The 18,228-nt window shown below is 40.0% G+C and overlaps 1 protein-coding gene across 2 annotated transcripts in view; it reads left to right on the forward strand.

Annotated features, from left to right (window-relative positions):
- The window catches only part of LOC131459659 (MAM domain-containing glycosylphosphatidylinositol anchor protein 1), a 138,211-nt gene that overhangs the window by 83,400 nt on the left and 36,583 nt on the right, over positions 1-18,228 (forward strand). For both annotated transcript variants that reach the window (XM_058629681.1, XM_058629682.1), the window contains exons 6-9: positions 91-223; positions 10,377-10,646; positions 12,095-12,424; positions 15,201-15,500. In XM_058629681.1, the coding sequence (XP_058485664.1) occupies positions 91-223; positions 10,377-10,646; positions 12,095-12,424; positions 15,201-15,500 (1,033 nt within the window). The remainder of the gene's footprint in view (positions 1-90; positions 224-10,376; positions 10,647-12,094; positions 12,425-15,200; positions 15,501-18,228) is intronic.

An 18,228-nucleotide genomic window follows, 5' to 3' on the forward strand; every position in this document is an offset into this window, starting at 1 on the left:
ATTAGATTCATATAAACAACAAGTCTCATCAGGGTTATAATATTAATACACTTAGAAAATGATGTATTGTTGATGTTGGTTCCCGTCTAGGGTGAGACCAAGGTACTGAAGCTGAAGAACCTCAGACCCAAGGACCTTGCTGATTACACCTGCCAGGTGTCGGTGCGCAACGTGTGCAACATCGAGGACAAGTCGGTCACTTTTAGGCTCACGAATGCTACCAGTAAGTAAACATGCTTTCACAAGAAATACATTTGTTTTCCTCACTCTTTATGATCATTTGTGTTGGCACTTGTTTTATTTCCCTCCCTTGTGGCGATGTATCCCTCTGCAGTTGTCCTGACCACAACAGACATTCTGTACACTATCTTGCTGTTTGACTTCTGCACTTTCTCATCTCATTTGACTTCTCTCTGCACTCGGTCTTGGCCCCAGAATCCCTTGCTCTCTCTCTCATATATCATATATTTTGTCTTGTTCATGAAATGGCACTCTCCTGTCATCCCCTCATCTTTTTACTTCCTTCATTTTTTTTTTTTGTCTTCCTTTGTTTCCATGGGTTTCTCTTCTGCCCTCTGACTTTCCAATCAAATTTGTTCAAAGTCTTTGTAGCTGCTTGCCTGCTTCCCAGCATGCCATAGTGTTCATTGCTCTTGTTATTTCTTTTTTTTCTTTTCTGTTGCTGAGAGCTCATCTCAGAGCCGTCAGCTGTAATTCAGTTGTCACACTCCCCTGTTATCTCCAATTCTCTCCACACTGCTCTGTCCATCTCCACGCCACCGCTCGGTAACTCTGTTACTTACGACAACATTGTTGCCGTTGACAAGCCTGTCAGGTTGGTTCCAGTCAGGCTGACACACCACAAAGGAAAACTCCATGCTTGTAGGGATTTTTACTATTCATTTGATTTAATTTGCTTCCTCATCCTTCCTCTCCCTGTCTTTTTTTACAGCATTTTAGAAATGCCAGCTTCAGTTAATGTTTGCTTGTTTTCAGGTGTTTATGTTTCCAACCATTTTCATCTTATTTAAATCCTCCTTTTACATTGTCTGTGTTTTTGGTTGATTGGTCATTTATGTTTGAAACATTCTTCTTATTGAGCTAAATGTACTAATCTTGTTCTTAACAGAGGACTGTTCAGGGGCTTGGTATCCTATTTCCCCCTTCTTTTTTCTTTACTCAGAGAACCTGAAACAACATACACTGAAATGTGGAAATAGGCTGTAGGTTAGGAAAAAAGCCTCATGAGCAAAAAATAATGGCTTTAAAAACCTCCACACTGGTTGTAAAAATGAAAAATGAATACTACCCTAAGCAGCAGCTCGTCATTTTGGAAAACACATTTTTTTATTTGCTTTCTCGTCGGGAATTAGACGGTAAGATCGATGTCACACTGAACTGGCCTATATGCGTATAAACACCTCTAAAGCTCATATTAATTAAACCATTACATCACGTTTATTTTACCATTAAAAAAGTGCACATACAGCAGTCCAAGGAAAGCGTCCAGTACATTACCACCATGGTAGTTTCATTCTTACCTTACATACATTAAAGTAGTATTGATCTTCCCATTCAAGAAAGGGAGTGTGGGAGTTTGTCACCAAAAATGTAAAACTATTCCCTTAAAATCAATATTTTCCAATCAAGGTTCTAAAACCTGGCCTGGTTTGAAGACCGAGAATGTTCTGCACATTTCAGCTCACATGCTGGAGACCATGTGTTTCAGAAACATGCACTTACATTTTTATATATATATATAGTTATATTTATATTTATATTTATTTATTTAATAATCCATCCCTCCATATATACCCAACAATTGCATATTGCTCTATCTGTATCTCCTTTTGTACATATATTCTTGTTCTTTCTGCTTGTTGCACTAGCAAGAAAAGAAGTGTTTTTTATTTCTGCATTCTTATTACATTCATTACATTCTTATTTCCAGGAATGCTGTGGAATCTCTTCCTTTATCTGCCAGAGCAGTTAAAAAAAAAATATTATAATAATAATAAAAAAGAATCTTGGCCATCTGTGGCCATCACGAAAAAAACAGAAATAAAAATGTTTCTCTTCATTTTAGATTGTGTTGATAAGATCCTGTATTTGGTGATTCAAAGAAGAGGTGGAAGTGTGTAGATCACTGACATCACAATTACAAAGAAAATTAAAGTTTTAAAATAATCTAAGTCAGCAGGGAAGTACTTAAGGTAGATAAGAATGTTTGCCTTAACTATTATAATTATATTATTATAACTCATGCATGAACAACAATATGCAGCCGTGGTTGAGATTGTTTGAGATCGTTCTATTTTGGTATCCCCACTTTTGAGAAGCTGGAACCATTTAAAGTTTACCATTAACAGTAATGGGTTATTGATAAATCATTTGGACTCATTTGGAATTTTGTATTCCAGTAATTTACAACAACGCTTCAGAGCTCAAAATCTTTCAAAATAGTTTGTAAACCAACTAGCAAAGTAACTATAGTGAACTACATCACAGTTTAAAACTTTCATTTTCTTTGGAATTGAGATCTACACACTTCCACCTCTTTCTTAAATCACCAAAAACAGGATCTTATCAACACAATTAAAAACGAAGAGAAGCATTTTTAGTTCTGTTTTTTGTGATGGCCACAGATGGCCAACTGAACTGAAGAAGAGGTTATCAATCAGAAAATGGTTCTGGCAGATAAAGGAAGAGATTCCCCACATACCCCAAGAATGTGGGTGAACAAACTCTAATATGAAGTTAGGAGGAGCGAGAAAAGGGTTTGTCATCTCTGTGAAAGAATGATCATGAAGAAATAAAAGGTGGTTGCAGAGGAGGAAGGAAATGAAAGCCTGAGAACAAATCAGATAGAAAATGAGAGATGGACACTCAGGTGAACGCACTGTAGCTCACAGACATGTTATTAAATATGACTAAACACTACATGGGACAAGGGATGATGAATGATGGATTATGATAAATGAGAAATGCCATTTTGAAAAAGAGAGACTAAACAGAGTTTGCGTCAAGTAGCCAGTAAATATAATTTAATTAATTTTTCATGCTGTCATTTTTAGCTCATTGGCCCTCAGTCTGTCAGCTGTGACTTGTCAGTTTTGGGAAGAGTCCACAGATTCACAAACATTAAAAATCTAAACAAAGTAAAACTTACATGTATTTTTGTGTGAATGGTAATTCAGCACCTCATACTAATGCACCCCTGCTGTACGAGAGATGTTCCTCAGCCTGTCATTCTTTTACGCTGAGATCAGTATTATCCCTCTGTGCACACACACACACACACACACACACAGGCATGGTCCAGACCTCACTGCCTCACAGAATGTCAGAAAACATACACTGCTTAGCGTGTGTGTGTGTGTGTGAGCAACAGTTTAGGATTTTTAGGAGCGATGAAAAGACAATACACATGATAAATTATCCATGCACGCAGCTTAGAGTTCCACAGTAAACCTGTTCAGTATGGACTTAGAGTAATGTGTTGCTTTTTCAGACCCTAATATCAAGGTTTTACTGAACTGCTTGGCTATATTCTCCTTTGTGTGAACTTTAACTGCTCCGAATTTTAAATACCAACAAAAACTGCAGTTCATTTTATTAAAAAAAAACATTTCTAGTCGTTTAACTTTAACTGTGGTTCTATTTTAAGAGAAGGTGGTTAATATAAAAGTATACAGTATTTCAGCAAAAACACTCTCATTGCACAATAAATAGATACATTTGAATAAACACAGCCACAAGACACAAATAAGCCTTTTCAGTCAAAATATAATGGCGTCATCACAGAAAATCACATCGCTTGTCTCAGATTTCCAAAATTACTCTTAAGAGGAATTCCTGAAAATAAAGAACAATTATTGTTAAGGGTCTCGGAATAGATGATGTGAAAAAAAATACATTGATGTTTAACAGAAGATGAGAAACAGATATGCTGCAAATAGTCCTTCTTTGGTACTGGGATGATTGTAATAGAGTAAAACAAACAGTGAGACTCTGCTTTGTTTTCCATTTCTATAATATTTAACTAATGAGTGTAATTTAATCTTCCCCACTGAGCTCCTTTTGTCAGTGAAGCCTTAGTCCCTGCTAAGATTAGATTCATCCGACCAGGCCATAACTACTGATTCTCCCACTGGAACAAGGGGATTGATTGATTTTCATATTATAATCTCAGTGTGGGATTTGAGAAGCGACTTGTGCCCTCCAGTATCTGCCGACCATAGCCAAATTCTCTTCCCTGCCTCTCGTGAAAAAGAACATGGAGGCAAATGCTCTGGAGATTGAGATGTTATTTAAAGCGGTAGAGTACAGGGCGGAAAGGGTAATGGAACAAGGCTGGGACATGTGTAGGGATGGAGTAAAACCTTAGATTATATTAAAGTGACTTTCATGGACTTTGAGTTCTCTCACACATTCTTTGTCCAAAAGGAAAAGTGTAGAAACCCAATCATGCGGCTGAATATTTTTATATTTTGAAAGTTTATTCAGTTTTATTTTAACAGATTTTGAAAAATTTGCAGGGTGTGCTGTACCTTTCTTATTTCCTTAATGTTGGCTGCATAGATTCAACTGGCTGTTAAGTTTAGTGACTAGATCTTGCACAGTTAAAACAACATGTTAGGAACCAAATCTGTCTGCAGACCTTCAAAATACAACTTGTTATATACACTTAAGTCCCTGCTAGGGTAGATGCCACACACTCTTACAGAACACACAGACACACACAGTGACTCACACGGTGATAACAATACCAGCCTTGTTATCACAGATGGTGGCAATACCTGCTGACCTACCACCCTATTATATCTTTGACTGACATAGTGGTGACTGTTTCTGCTTACAAAACACCAGCATTCACCTACTGTGTGAACGAAAAATAGAGAATGAGACTTGGGTGTGGGGATCGAGACATTGATTAGACAGGTTTGGATTCTCCTCCGGCATAATTAACCATCTTCTCAGTGGGTTTCAGTTTTCATTGATCATTCAAGTGTACCACCATTTATTTATCTATCTTTATCTCTATCTACATATATGTTTTGATATTCCCACCCAATGTTGCACACAGATTTACTGTATGAATATTGATGGTTAATCGTTTCCACACGATGTGGACTATGTAGGTGAAGGCAGTGACAGGGACAGACCCAGAAAAGGTGCATCAGCACCCTAACTAACACCAGCAGCCAATATCTGCTCAACATTGCCTTTCAAATGCAGTACATGAAACCACACGTGTGACATGCAGACTCACTTTGGTTTATCGGCCTTATGTAACTGTGCAATACAGTCCCAATTACTATGGCTGGAGTTAGGAGACTTATTACGAACAAAAAAGTTTCCACATAAGTTGCCTTCACTTCTTAGAAAGCTCAGGGTTTTATTTCCATGGTGCAATTCAAGTGTGCTATTATGTGCTGTGTTATCGGTGAAAATGTATTCAGTTTGAAAACCATAACTTAAATAGATATCATATTAAGTACAAGCCTGTTTGCATTTGTGTGTGTGTGTGTGTGTGTGTGTGCGCACAGCTTTGCACACATCTGTGTATTAAAAGAGACATCAACAGAAACATGCATCTGTAAACCAGTGTGCCGAGCCTCTGTGCACCTCTCTCATTACAGAAATTGCAATCTGTTAAAAAACAGATTAGATGAGAGGATGTACTGTGTCAAGTCTATTAGAGGAATGAATTGCTTCCTGTACTCTGTGGGGTCATTCTCTCACAGAGGATTAACTGTCACTCAGGTTGATATTCTTGTTTCCTTTAAAGTGCGTTTAAAATGTGCATCCTCAGTCATACGTTGACATCTAGTGACAGAGATGTTTTACCGATATTCCTTCTCATTTATTAATTCAATATCTAGCCCTCACCTAACCCTGATTGTAAACCCTCTCTTACATTTACAGTAAGACTCAACCCTCAAAAAGCCTTTGAAGACACACACAAAACTCAACAACAGGCAAATTACTTATACCCACTAGAGAAACTGGATCGTTCCTGCTTTATGTTATCGTTTTTGTTGCAGTGCTCAAAACTCAAAACTTTTTTTGTTTTTTTGTCCCCAACAAAACACATCATACATGTCTAAAAATAAGATCATTCATCCACGACATCAGCAACAAGTCCCACTTAGGAAGCAAACACTGTCACTCTTAGCACACTGAACTACAGAATACTAACGACAGATGGAATTACATAAAACGCACCTTATCTTTAAGGTCTCAATGATTTTGCTTTCAGATAAATCCGTATTTTATTATAGAACTATAGTGTACCGTGAATAACAAACAAACAAAAAATTAGAATTACAAATATTCTGTGGTAGATTAAAAATTAAAAGAGGACATAAAAAATCTAAAAACTTAAAGATATTCACCTCTCTGTGTTGTATGACAGCATTGTGCAAAAGCAAACCATTGTGATGTCTCACCTGTTGATTTGTTGAAAAAAATCTAATTTCGATGCAACATTTGAAAGCTGCAAATTTGTGTGCACCCAAACCTTATGGTCCCCCAGTTCGGGGACCCAGAGAAGCACTTGAACAATAGTGGAATACTGCACAAAACCTCTTTTAAATGTGACAAACGACAGCTCAAATGACAACTAAATGAATAAACTACATATCAAACTCCGTACGGCACCGCTGTGTCAACCCACTCACCACATTTCTGGATCTAACGCTACAACACTTAATCCAGAACACACAACATAGTGTAAAATGCCTCTTACCTTTGATGTTTCTCCATGAAAACGTTATATTACTGCTAAACAACGGTATATACAGTCAGACGGACCTCTTGTGTTACGCTCAAATCATTCCGGGCGTTTCTAACGGACATTAGGACCCTGAGGGAAGCATTACATTCTCCATATGCCGCAGCCTGTCCCATGCTGCCGTTCTGCTGATTCTGATTGGCTGACATCTCATTTTGGTGATGATAGCTTCAGTCTGGTGGATCTAATTCAAATGAGTTGTCATTCACTCAAATCGACCAATCCCTCTGGGATACAGCTCAGTTGTTTTTGGAATGGGAACTATATAGAAGTCTGACTGAACTTTCAAACAAAGCCATAAACTGTCATATTAGTCAGTCATCATCTACCGCTTTATCCTCTGCCAGAGGGTCGCGGGGGGTGCTGTGCCAATCTCAGCTACATCGGGCGTTAGGCGGGGTACACCCTGGACAGTTCGCCAGTCCATCACAGGGCCACACACAGATAGAGTCAAACAACCATTTACTCTCACACTCACTCCTATGGTCAATTTAGAGTGTCCAATTTACCTATCCCCACATTGCATGTTTTTGGACTGTGGGAGGAAGCCGGAGAACCCGGAGAGAACCCACGCACACACGGGGAGAACATGCAAACTCCATGCAGAAAGGCCCTTGTTCCAACCGGGGCTCGAACCCGGGTCTTCTCGCTGCAAGGCGAGAGTGCAAACCACTAATCCACCGTGTGGCCCCAGACAGCAATAGTGATACAAAAATTAAATAAGTCGTTTTATACATGAGAAAATACAGATGGTGCCAAAATGTGCCAAATGAGACCTTGTCTGTACTTTCTGTACTAAAAACCTCTCTAATTTTCACTTGAACAAAGTCAACCTTTGCAGCGATCATGTTTTACTATGATTTTATAGAAGTTAAGAGCTGCAGCTGCATCATTCCAAAGAGATACTCATCCTGAAAGTGCTTCTTTTTTAGGCAAGCCTGCTTTTTTTTCTCCCATTTTTGTTTCATTTACTCTTCACCAGTAACACAAGTACTGATATTTACACTTCTTAACAAATCAAATGTGTTCTATTCAAATAGACCTTGTGGTTATGGATATATACTCATTTCATTATGAGTGTGCAATGTTTGAGCAGAGACCTACAAAATAGGCTTTGGGCTTTAAGGGTTTTAAAACCAGGCTCTGAAGAAACCATGATTCACCACATGGTCAATAATTGCGGGCCTTATCTCATCAGAGAACACAGCTCTATGTTTTCCTCTCCTTCCACTTGTCCTTCCCCCTGACTCTCTTCCTTCTCTACCAACCTGTCCTCTTCGATCCATTCTTTTTTTTTTTTTAAATACATTCAGAAACAATTCCCTTTTATCTGCTTGCTAATAAGACCAAACTCGTCACCTGGGTAGATTAGATCAGCCGGGAACTTCACTCAGCTGTATTTGAAGTTATTATAATTATTTCATTTTATTGTGAAATAGTTTTTTTTAGACATTTCTCTATAGATTTGAATGTGGATTTTTATTTTTTAGCAGTTTTGAACATGAAAAAATGTGCTGCAAAAGTTTTGTTTTGCAAGCGGTGGACTCTGAGAAAAGAGTTCATGAAATTTGGTGACTGTGGTGACTGAATTCATTTTGTGTGAAAGCAATAAAAAGTGATTCAGCGCTTGCTCCACATACACTTCTTACATGTTACCTTCCTGTCACCCCATTTACACCTCCTGGAACGATATGCAAAAACCTTCTATGAGATGTTGCAGGTAGCGTTGCCAGATGTGTTCTTGTGCGAAATATGTATTATGCCATCATTAGACTGCAGGGAGGTCCTGTTGAATGCTTTGTATGAGAAATAGTCAATTAAAATCCTGAGACTTCCAAAAAGAGAACATTTCAAGCCAAGGTCTAGAACATCATGATTTCTAATGCGAGTATTTTGTTCACGCTGTTGTTCACACAGGGAGTGCGTCTGCCGTGCAGCTGTTGCTAGGTTTTATGCAGGGTTTGCTTTGCCATGTAAAAATGCCATTTTTACATTTAAATACTGCTCTGTAATCAGCTAAGTGTCGGGACTCTCAGTCGTGTGAAGCGGTGCCTCCGTCGCTCCTCTAAATATTTCACAATAAAAGCCTTGTTAAAAGTGAACTGAAACGGTAGAGTGCTTTTAATTTGCACCTGAGGCAAATGTGACAAACACATTTATTTTTATTTCAAAGAGAAACAGTTGTTTTTTTGTTTGTATTTACTTTGGGGCGTGGGAAAGACAGATATGACCAAAATGTTCTTTATTTCAAAGTGGAAAACATTATTGCTACTACTTTAGATTATGTTCAGGTATAGTTCTTTTATTGTTTGTGCCTTTGTCAGATGGGAGCACATTTAAAGGGACATTCATGCTGGTTTATCTAAATTAGAATTGAATAGCCCTGCCCGTACATTGTGTACATCTCAAATCCGCTTACACGGTTCAACAGCCTCTGTTGACACTTGACACAGTATAAGCCTTCATTAAGCAGGTGTTTTCTTTTCTCCCTCTCGCCAAACGTCATCTTCGATGAGTAATATCCTTCTTATTTCTGTCCTTCCCCCTCTCCCACTTCAGTTCTGTCTTTTATTCTCTCCGTCCTCATGAGTTGTTCAACACTGTACTATGCTCCCACTGCTCCTTTGTTGTGTTTGGACATAGCCTCGGTTCAATCGATCTCTGTCCTGCAACGGGATTTGTGTTAGCTTATGCAACTGTATTTTGGGTCACGTTGTACTATTCCTGTAGGTCAGTTATCCTCAGGATTGGACGCAGCAGGAAGGACATGGGTGACGTGAGAGCAAAGAAACAGGACATGAATTACCTTAACGGATTACCGTGTACCGGGAAGGGACAAGAAATTAAAATGCCCTTGCATGAATGCGCTTTTGGTCGCAAGCACACAGCGCACAATGAGAAGCATACTCTCAGCACATATTTACACACTGCATCATATTTGCAGTGTGAACAGAATGCTAAACAGCTGCTGTGTGCTCATTTGGTAGGAGGTCAGGTCTTGCCTGAGTGTCTTGGGGTTTACGCAGTGAAGTGGTGATCCTCTATAGATATCTGCAACTTACTGTCCTTATGTCCATAAGTACGGTAGTTATGTGTTCAGTTTGATGCATTTATTCATGTATATGTAGGCTACATACTTCAAATTCTGCTTGATTATTGATTGAATGATTTGGTTGAATAACATGTGAATACATTTTCAACTAACAGTAGCCGGAGACCAGGATGTCAAACTCCTAATTTATAAAACTGTGGGGAGGCATCCTGTGGGGAAATCCACTGTATAGTGAGAAAGTCTGTATAAAATCACACTTTTATGAGCTCATTCCCACAAAATGCACATACATTAGCTTGTATGAGACTCACTGTAACCATCCTGCAACCCCACTGAGAAGCATTTAATTGCATCTAAATTTGACAGGTGAACATTATTACTGTCAGACTCCAGCATTTGTAGTTGTCTACATCTGCAATTGCCAGTCGTGTACAGCAGTAGCAGAACACTCCATAAACTACTCTGTTCTGTTTTACAAAAGAGACGATAATCCTCTCCCGTCTTCTCCTCTCATGTGTCCCCCTGCAGGTCCCCCAGTGATCCGGCTGTCAGTCAACGACACAGTGGTAGTGGATCCCGGGCAGGATGTGCTCCTGACCTGCGAGGTGACTGCAGGTTTCCCCCTCCCCACTGTGACGTGGTCACGCTATCCCGGCCCTCTTCCTCTCAGCGCCCAAGTTCGCGGGGCAACGCTGATTTTGCGGGCAGTCACGCCGGCCGATGCGGGCTTTTACAACTGCTCAGCGGTCAACAATGTGGGCAACCCTGCAAGAAAGAACGCCAATCTCGTCGTCAGAAGTAAGTCATTCATTTGTTTGTGTTTAGTCATACAGCAAATATATATATATGTGTATATATATATATATATATATATATATATATATATGTGTATATATAAATATGTGTGTGTGTACTTGTATTTGTGACCTATTTAGGACACTTTTTGGCATAAGATTTGAATTGTGGTTAGGTGAAGGTTAGGGTTAGGCATGAACTGCTTATGGTTAACTTTAAGGGTGAGGATTTTTAGAATGGAATGAGTCCTTCAAAGACTAGTTTGTGTGAAGCTTGTCCGAATAGACGGGATAAGCATTGTTTTATTTCTAATTCCCCAACAATTTAAACAAAAGCCTTCTATTCTTCTCTCTCTGGCTTGTTTTAATCCCCTTTAATCATCTTTATTCACTCCAGTTAGTTGGAGTGGAGTGGAAGCAATTAGCGACAGGCTCCTCTGTTAGTGAACACTGCAGAGAACGTATGCTGGATGGGTTTCTCCTGTTTGCCTAATGGGCTCGAACACATCGTCACACCGGCACAGGTGGCAAGACGGAATATTCAACACACACACACACACACACTCACACACACACTGAATGCGGAGAGAGAGAGAAGTTGGCTGGTAGACAGGGGACACAGTCGCACATGCACTTGGGTGCACAAACAGCTACAGCCGCCCACATCACACACTCGCATATTAGCGCACAGACGGCATCCTCTTCACACTAAGTAGGCAAAGTTGCATGATCACATTAACCATATGGTCACTGCCTTATATCCATGGCTCCACCCAGGAATGTTGCTAACAAGCTCAAAAGTAGTTGAAATGAAGCTCCTCCGCACTGCCTGTCTCTCCCTTGGTGGGAAAACAGAGAGCAGTTTTGTATTCAACATGCAAATCTGTTGGGGAAACACAGCCTTTGAAACTGAAAAGTAAATGTGACAGTGTGAGAGTTACTCTTTGTCCTTGATTTTGTCCCCCCCCCCACTATTGCACCCCTTGTTTTATTCTTCATCAGGCTCCTTTTGTCTTGCCCTCCCTCACAATTGGTTCCTTCCGATCTCTCTCTTTCTTTCTTCTTCTTTTCGTCCTGTTGCCTCCTCCTCATGCCTCACACACAAACTCATATAGCATTCTGCTTTAGCCATCATATTCCTTCTTTATCCACCTTATTTTCATTTAATTCTGATTTTACTCTCATTCCCCTTCTCTCAGACGATTAAATCAATTTCTATTTTTTGTCATGGGGAGGAAAATACTAAAGAAAATGTCATTGAAGTTGATGTAAAAATACTTGAATATTTTAATGTACCTAAGAGTACCTGCAGTGAGATTTCTTTTAATGAAACAATAGTTTGTGGAAATAAAGATTTCACAGACTTCACAACCTGTTTGCCACAGTGTGAATTTAATTTAATGAATTTACCCTTTGTTCTGTCTTCTTCAACCCCCCCGTCACAACACGCAGCCATGAGCAACCTGACCTTTCAAATTACACCAGACTCCAACAAGGATAGCGAGACCATCCAAATGGGTCGGGACCTCAAGCTGTCATGCCACGTTGATGCCACCCCACAGGACAAGGTCAACTACACCTGGTACAAGAACGGTGCACCTGTCTTCAACTCAGACAGCCTGATCTTGCTGCGCAGTGACCCAGACATGGCACCGGGCACCAGCAGTTTGGAGATTGTGGACATGAAGTTCAGAGACTTGGCTACCTACAGTTGTGTGGCAAATTTCCCAGGCAGCAGAGTCCCAGAGCTCCGTGTGGATGTTAACATCTCTCAGAACAGTGGTAGGTTATTACTTCTTCTTTTTCTCTCTCTCTCTGTCAGACTGAAGGCACATTTATACTCTACACAAAAGATGGGGACATTGTGGGGCCAGGATAGAGTCAATATTCCAATCAGTCAGAAAAATGACAAAGAATATTCTATATGAGCATTCATTCGAAGGACTATCCCACTCGTCATCAATCTTCCTCATCGGCAACAGCGACGGGTAATATTCTCCCTTAATGGGACGACTAACATTCAGTGGTCTTACATTCCACCGCCATGAAATCAGCTTGCGTTTCTGTCAACTTCGGAACAAGCATTATACGATATGATACGACACGATACGATATACCTTTATTGTGCTACAATAGGGAAAGGTCACGCAAATGTATATTATAAAATAACTTCTTCAATGGTTGCCATGTTTTTTGATGCAGTAATGTCTATAAATATGCAAAATACGCATGGAGGTAAGTAGAGTGGAGAGAAATGGGGTATAAACGGGACTTAAGACACATTTTCTGTGAACTTTAGCTCACTCTTTGACAAGAAAATATATATTTGTAACTTATTTTTTTGGTGTTTTATCTTTTTTCTTTATTATTATTTTTACATATGTTTACAAATAAAGAATAAAGGACTATTTCCCATCATTTGCCTAAACTTGAAAGGTAGTTTGAACGGAGACTCTTCTAACTTGTTAGTCTGTTAGTACATCACAGAGAATATGACCATGTAAAAAAAAAAAAAGTACATTCTTGAGTGGAGTTAATCATAAAGTTATTACTTTAACCGGAGTAGTAATATTTTATAATGCTCCCATGTCACACTTAAACTGTGTGATTGTCCAATAAAATTAGTCTTAAATGTCATTTTCTTTTCATATCATTATTTTATCGTTCATCTGTTATCTAGTTTCTCTGTTCACACCATCTGTCATTTCAGTCTCATGGCCACCCTCTGACTTGTTATACTGTATAAGAACATACATTGCTGTGCAGAAGTTTTAGCTGGGTCTGAAAAAAATATATTTAATATAAATCACTTGCACAAAGTCAGGAATTTGTAAGATTATAGTCAGGTATATGATTAATCATCATAAATTTCATATGTAGATTGAAACACAGTCCTTAAGTGAATCAGAAACAGCTGTGTAGGAGGCTTATAACTGGCCAGACTCTGCTTTCAAGGTGAGGCTGTGGAAGACAGTTTCTGTCCCAGGTCGTACACAGACAGACACAAAGTACACACTAAAGAGTACAGCAACAAGGCACAAGGTAGTTATAGTACATCAGCAAGGTCTCTTCCAGGCAAAGGTTTCAAAGCAGACTGGGGTTTTAAAAAATGCTGTTCAATAAGCACAAAGAACTGCGTAATGTTGAGTCACAGTCGTCGCCCAAGGGCACTTGTAGCGCTTCTCCGCTACATAGTCCTGGCTCGTCTCGCCTCGGCACGGCACGGCTCGGAGTGAGCGGAGTCATCACTGCATGGCTGCATGAAACTGCCGTGAGTTTTATTTTTACATTTTACATGTGACACACACAAACTAGTGGGTTTTGGGTGTACTGAATCATTAGAATCAGTTAATAAATTATAATTATTTGTTCACAGAATCGTTCAGTACTTCCTACATGACTCCATCGGACACAGTCACTTAACTGAACACAGCTGCAGGGGTTGTGATGCGGCTTGCAGCTCACGATCGCCGGCTTCGGTCGCTAAATACACGTGTTAAATATTGAGATTTTCGACATGTCCTTGCCCATTGTAGGAGATTAATGCACATTTTCAGGATTTTTCTGTCTTTTTAATTGATCTAGAGTTCGGCATTGTTCAATTTGATTCTTGTGTAAGAAGTTTTGCTCATGTGATGACACATCAGTGGCCGGCAGTCTGACGACGCCACGCATAATATCGCCTCAGCTCGCTTGGAACCTCTCCAGAGCAGGTACTATGGCTAATTGACAATCAAAATAACTGTGCCGTGCCGTGCCGAGACGAGACGAGACGAGTCGTGCTGGGACAATGTAGTGGAAAGTGGCATTTGTGTGACAGGTGAAAGACCCACAATTATTTCCAATTGAGATGTCCAACCAGAAGTGGTCTTTATAGAAGAATGCTCAGAAATACAAGCAAATTCTTATCCAGATACCTATACAATATACTGCAATACCATCATTGAGGCATCTGCTGGATGACCAACCCAAACATGCAGACCAATGTCATTAAGAACTATCTTCAGCATAAAGCAGAACAAGGAGTCCTGGAAGTGAAGGTATGGCCATACAGAGCCCTGATGTGGGATTACATGAAAAGACAGAAGGAATCAAAGTGGCCTACATCCACAGAACATATGTGGTTAGTTTCCAAGATGTTTTGAACAACCTACCTGAGTTCCTTCAAACACTTTGTGCAAGTGTAAGAATTTATGCTGTTTTGAAGTCAAAGGGTGGTTTGATCTTGATTTGATTCATTTTTTTTGGTTCTGTTAGCACTCTCTTTATTTTGTAAAATATTAAAAATTGAACCAGTAGAATTTATATTGTGGAAAGTGTTCTTACTTTAGAGCATTTCTGTCACACCTGCCAAAAGCTGTTGCACCGTATTTAACCATTGCTTTGAACATTTGTGAGAAGGTAAGCCCGTTGAGATGCCATTTTCAAGGAGGCCTTTATTGCACTTTGCATGTGCACTTAAGCGTTAATTAAATCTATTATTACAAGTAAGAGAACACAATGTTATCTCATAACTCATTTAACCTTTCGTTTGCACTTCCCCTTCCTGTCTTTTCAGTCTCTCCTCCAGTGCTGACAGTTCCTCCAGGAAGTCAGGTGGTCAATGTGCGAGAGGGAGGAGTCACTGAGCTTGTGTGCTTGGTCGTAGACGGCAAACCACGTCCACCTATACTATGGTCGCGGACCGAAAAGGACCTTCTAATGCCATCAGGAAAGTCTGTGATGGAAACACCCGATGGCCGCTTGAGGCTTAGGAATGTCACCCGAGATATGATGGGGTTGTACCGGTGCCAGACCGCTCCATTCAATGGGCTTAACATCAAACGCAGAGAGGCACAGGTCCAACTCAATGTGCAGTGTAAGTGTGAGAATATTTTTACCTTGCAAATCCAGCAACTTCTAATATCACCCTTTAAATTAAGCAGAAGACCAGAGTTTGTTCATGCCAATCTGTCAAATGGCACTTCTTTGTTTGTATTTTTTGTTCTTTTGGCAATATAAAAATAATAGCATATTCACTGTTTGCTCAAAACTAAGCAAGGGTACACCAAAGACATGAAAGGAAAGTTTAAGGAGACACCTGTAAACAGCCTCTGTGCTTGAAGTGTAGTTCACACTAGACAGCCCTCTTGGCTAATCAGCTCATGATAGGCAGTCAGCAGTCACTAAAGGCCCTGGTATACTTCGGAAAGTACAGACTGCGTGTGCAGCCCAGATTTTGGAACCGCACAAAGGCTGTGTTGGGTGCACGTGAGTATTAAGCCCCGCTCACCAAGCAGAAAAAAAAAAATTGCGTCAACAGAAGAGGTAGTCGCCAAGGATCCTCGACCTGGCGACCGTCGAACTAGCTGACACCCCGACTCCCCTGCCTGACGGGCCTTTCAGCTGTGAGCCGCTCGAACCAGACGTGTTTGAGGGAGCTGTTTCATTCTTCTTCTTCTTCTTCTTCTTCTTCTTCTTCTTCTTCTTCGACCCTGACCAGGGTCCGCGATATGCGACGTGCAATGTGAAGTATACCACAGGCCTAAGTGTGAAATATTCAAAAACATGGCCCACTGAGACCCCCTGATGCCTTCCTGACAAGTTACAGACCTCAGTAGCTGAAACCCTGACAGAGTTCATCAGGGAGAACATCAGGGAGAAGGAGAAGTAAGAATAAAAAAGGAAAACCTAAAAAATGAGACGGCGAGCACAGCCAACATTGCTTTAGCTCAGTGGTCAACCTGTAGATATGTGTTTTTGTGACGAGATGTTCCACGTGGAAAAGGAACAGACTCAAAGACTTACAAAGAACTCAAGACAGCATGCCCTGTAATGTGGGATGCATCATTTCACCAACTCTGAAAACTATGTAGTGTGAACTTAGCTTTAAAGGCTGTTTTCTCAAAAGCATCCACTCACCCTTTAATGAGCATAAAGTGAAGCATTGATATGGATATAGATTTTAAGCCCCACTGAAAGTTCTTATTACCATACCAGGTTGACAGTAAAACATATAGAAACTATCAAAAACAGCAGTTGTATGGGATCCCCTGCTGTAGTACCTCACGTTATTGCCTCTGCTGTCATTGTGTTATACTTTAAAACCCATCCATCCATCTTCTACCTGCTTTATCCTCCACATGATGGCCGGGGGGCCCTTGTGTCAATCTCAGCTGACATAGGACAAAACGCAGGGGACAGGTCGCCAGTCCATCACAGGGCCACACATAGAGACACACAACCATCCACTCTCACACGCATTCCAAATGAAGCAAATTGGATGTTAAAACTATTGGATCAAATGAATGAATGAATGGAAATAATCTTTTCAAAGAACAATTTAGGACACTGACACTCATTGGTTAATTAGTTATGAGCTTCATTTTTAAAATGTATCTCCTGTTCCCTTTGCTTAAGTTAAGTTGTTGGGTTACAATGAGACAGTATATGAGAGGAGATAGTCCGTTCCATTAGCAAATTCCCAGAACTTGGTAACAAAGCAGGAATGAACTACAGACTTGCAAAACATTAGAGATCTAAGCACACTGAGGTTTCAAAGACTTTATTTTTACTTTGTTAAAAAGCAGGAATGTATAAAACATTTGTCTCTTTTAGTACCAATTCCCCATGCTGATATGGTTAATACATACAGTCCGTTGCATCGTCGCAGAGTGCAGTGCAAAGTGTGTACAGTTGCTGAATAAATGGGGGAGGTTTTTGACTGACACTTTCATTATGTATATCGTGCATGTTTCATGTTTCTTGCTGACAGGTAAGAGTAGTTTAATTAGTCATTTGTGTAACTTGGTTGTAAAACATTTTTTAGTTTTTTACCATGCAGCTCTCCTTGAAGCCTCCTCTGTCGGTCAAACACAAGGTCTGTTTAGTGGCTGACGCCAAAAGTAAAATGTCATTGTAAGAGAACAAAGTTCAGCCTTGAAATTGCCACATGGTGTGTGCGGTCCACCCCCTTGTCTCATCTTTTGGGTTAGAGGGGCCTTGGAAAAGATGTCGCTGTCTTGCTGTTGTGTTGTTTGGGACTTTTACATAGATGTACCCCGATTTATCTTAAATGAGCTCACTGGAAATCTCGTGGTAGAGTTCTCAACGGGTCGGGGCCGTCTCGACAAACCCGACTGGACCCGTGGGTTTGGGCCGGGTCGTGTTTCGGGCGGACAATTCATGCCGGTGTGTCTTGTTTTTCAGAGCAATTTTTCTGTGGGATCAAAAACACAACGCTGCAATGTGTTCAGTCCCTGTCAAGACAAACATTCATGTATTTAAATTGCCTTTGAACAGCCATAACAAAAAGAATGTTGTCTACTTTATTTTTATGAAACAAGTTTGCATTTAGGATTGAGGAGTAACTATATGGAGGACAGGACAGGGTTAAATGGCTTCTCACAGCATAGCTCAGTAAATAATGAGGCAGAGTAAGAATGACTTTGACTGGTCAGGGGGTTTTTGAACTTCAGCGCATTAAACAGTATCCATTTAATAATGTCCCCATGAGGCAAATCCAAATGCCTCAGGCAACATTTTGAACATGTTTTTTTTTTCTTTTTCTTTTTTTTATAAATATATGTGCATTATTCTGGTGTTTG

Source organism: Solea solea, chromosome 5, assembly GCF_958295425.1.
Source record: "Solea solea chromosome 5, fSolSol10.1, whole genome shotgun sequence".
Taxonomy (NCBI): domain Eukaryota; kingdom Metazoa; phylum Chordata; class Actinopteri; order Pleuronectiformes; family Soleidae; genus Solea; species Solea solea.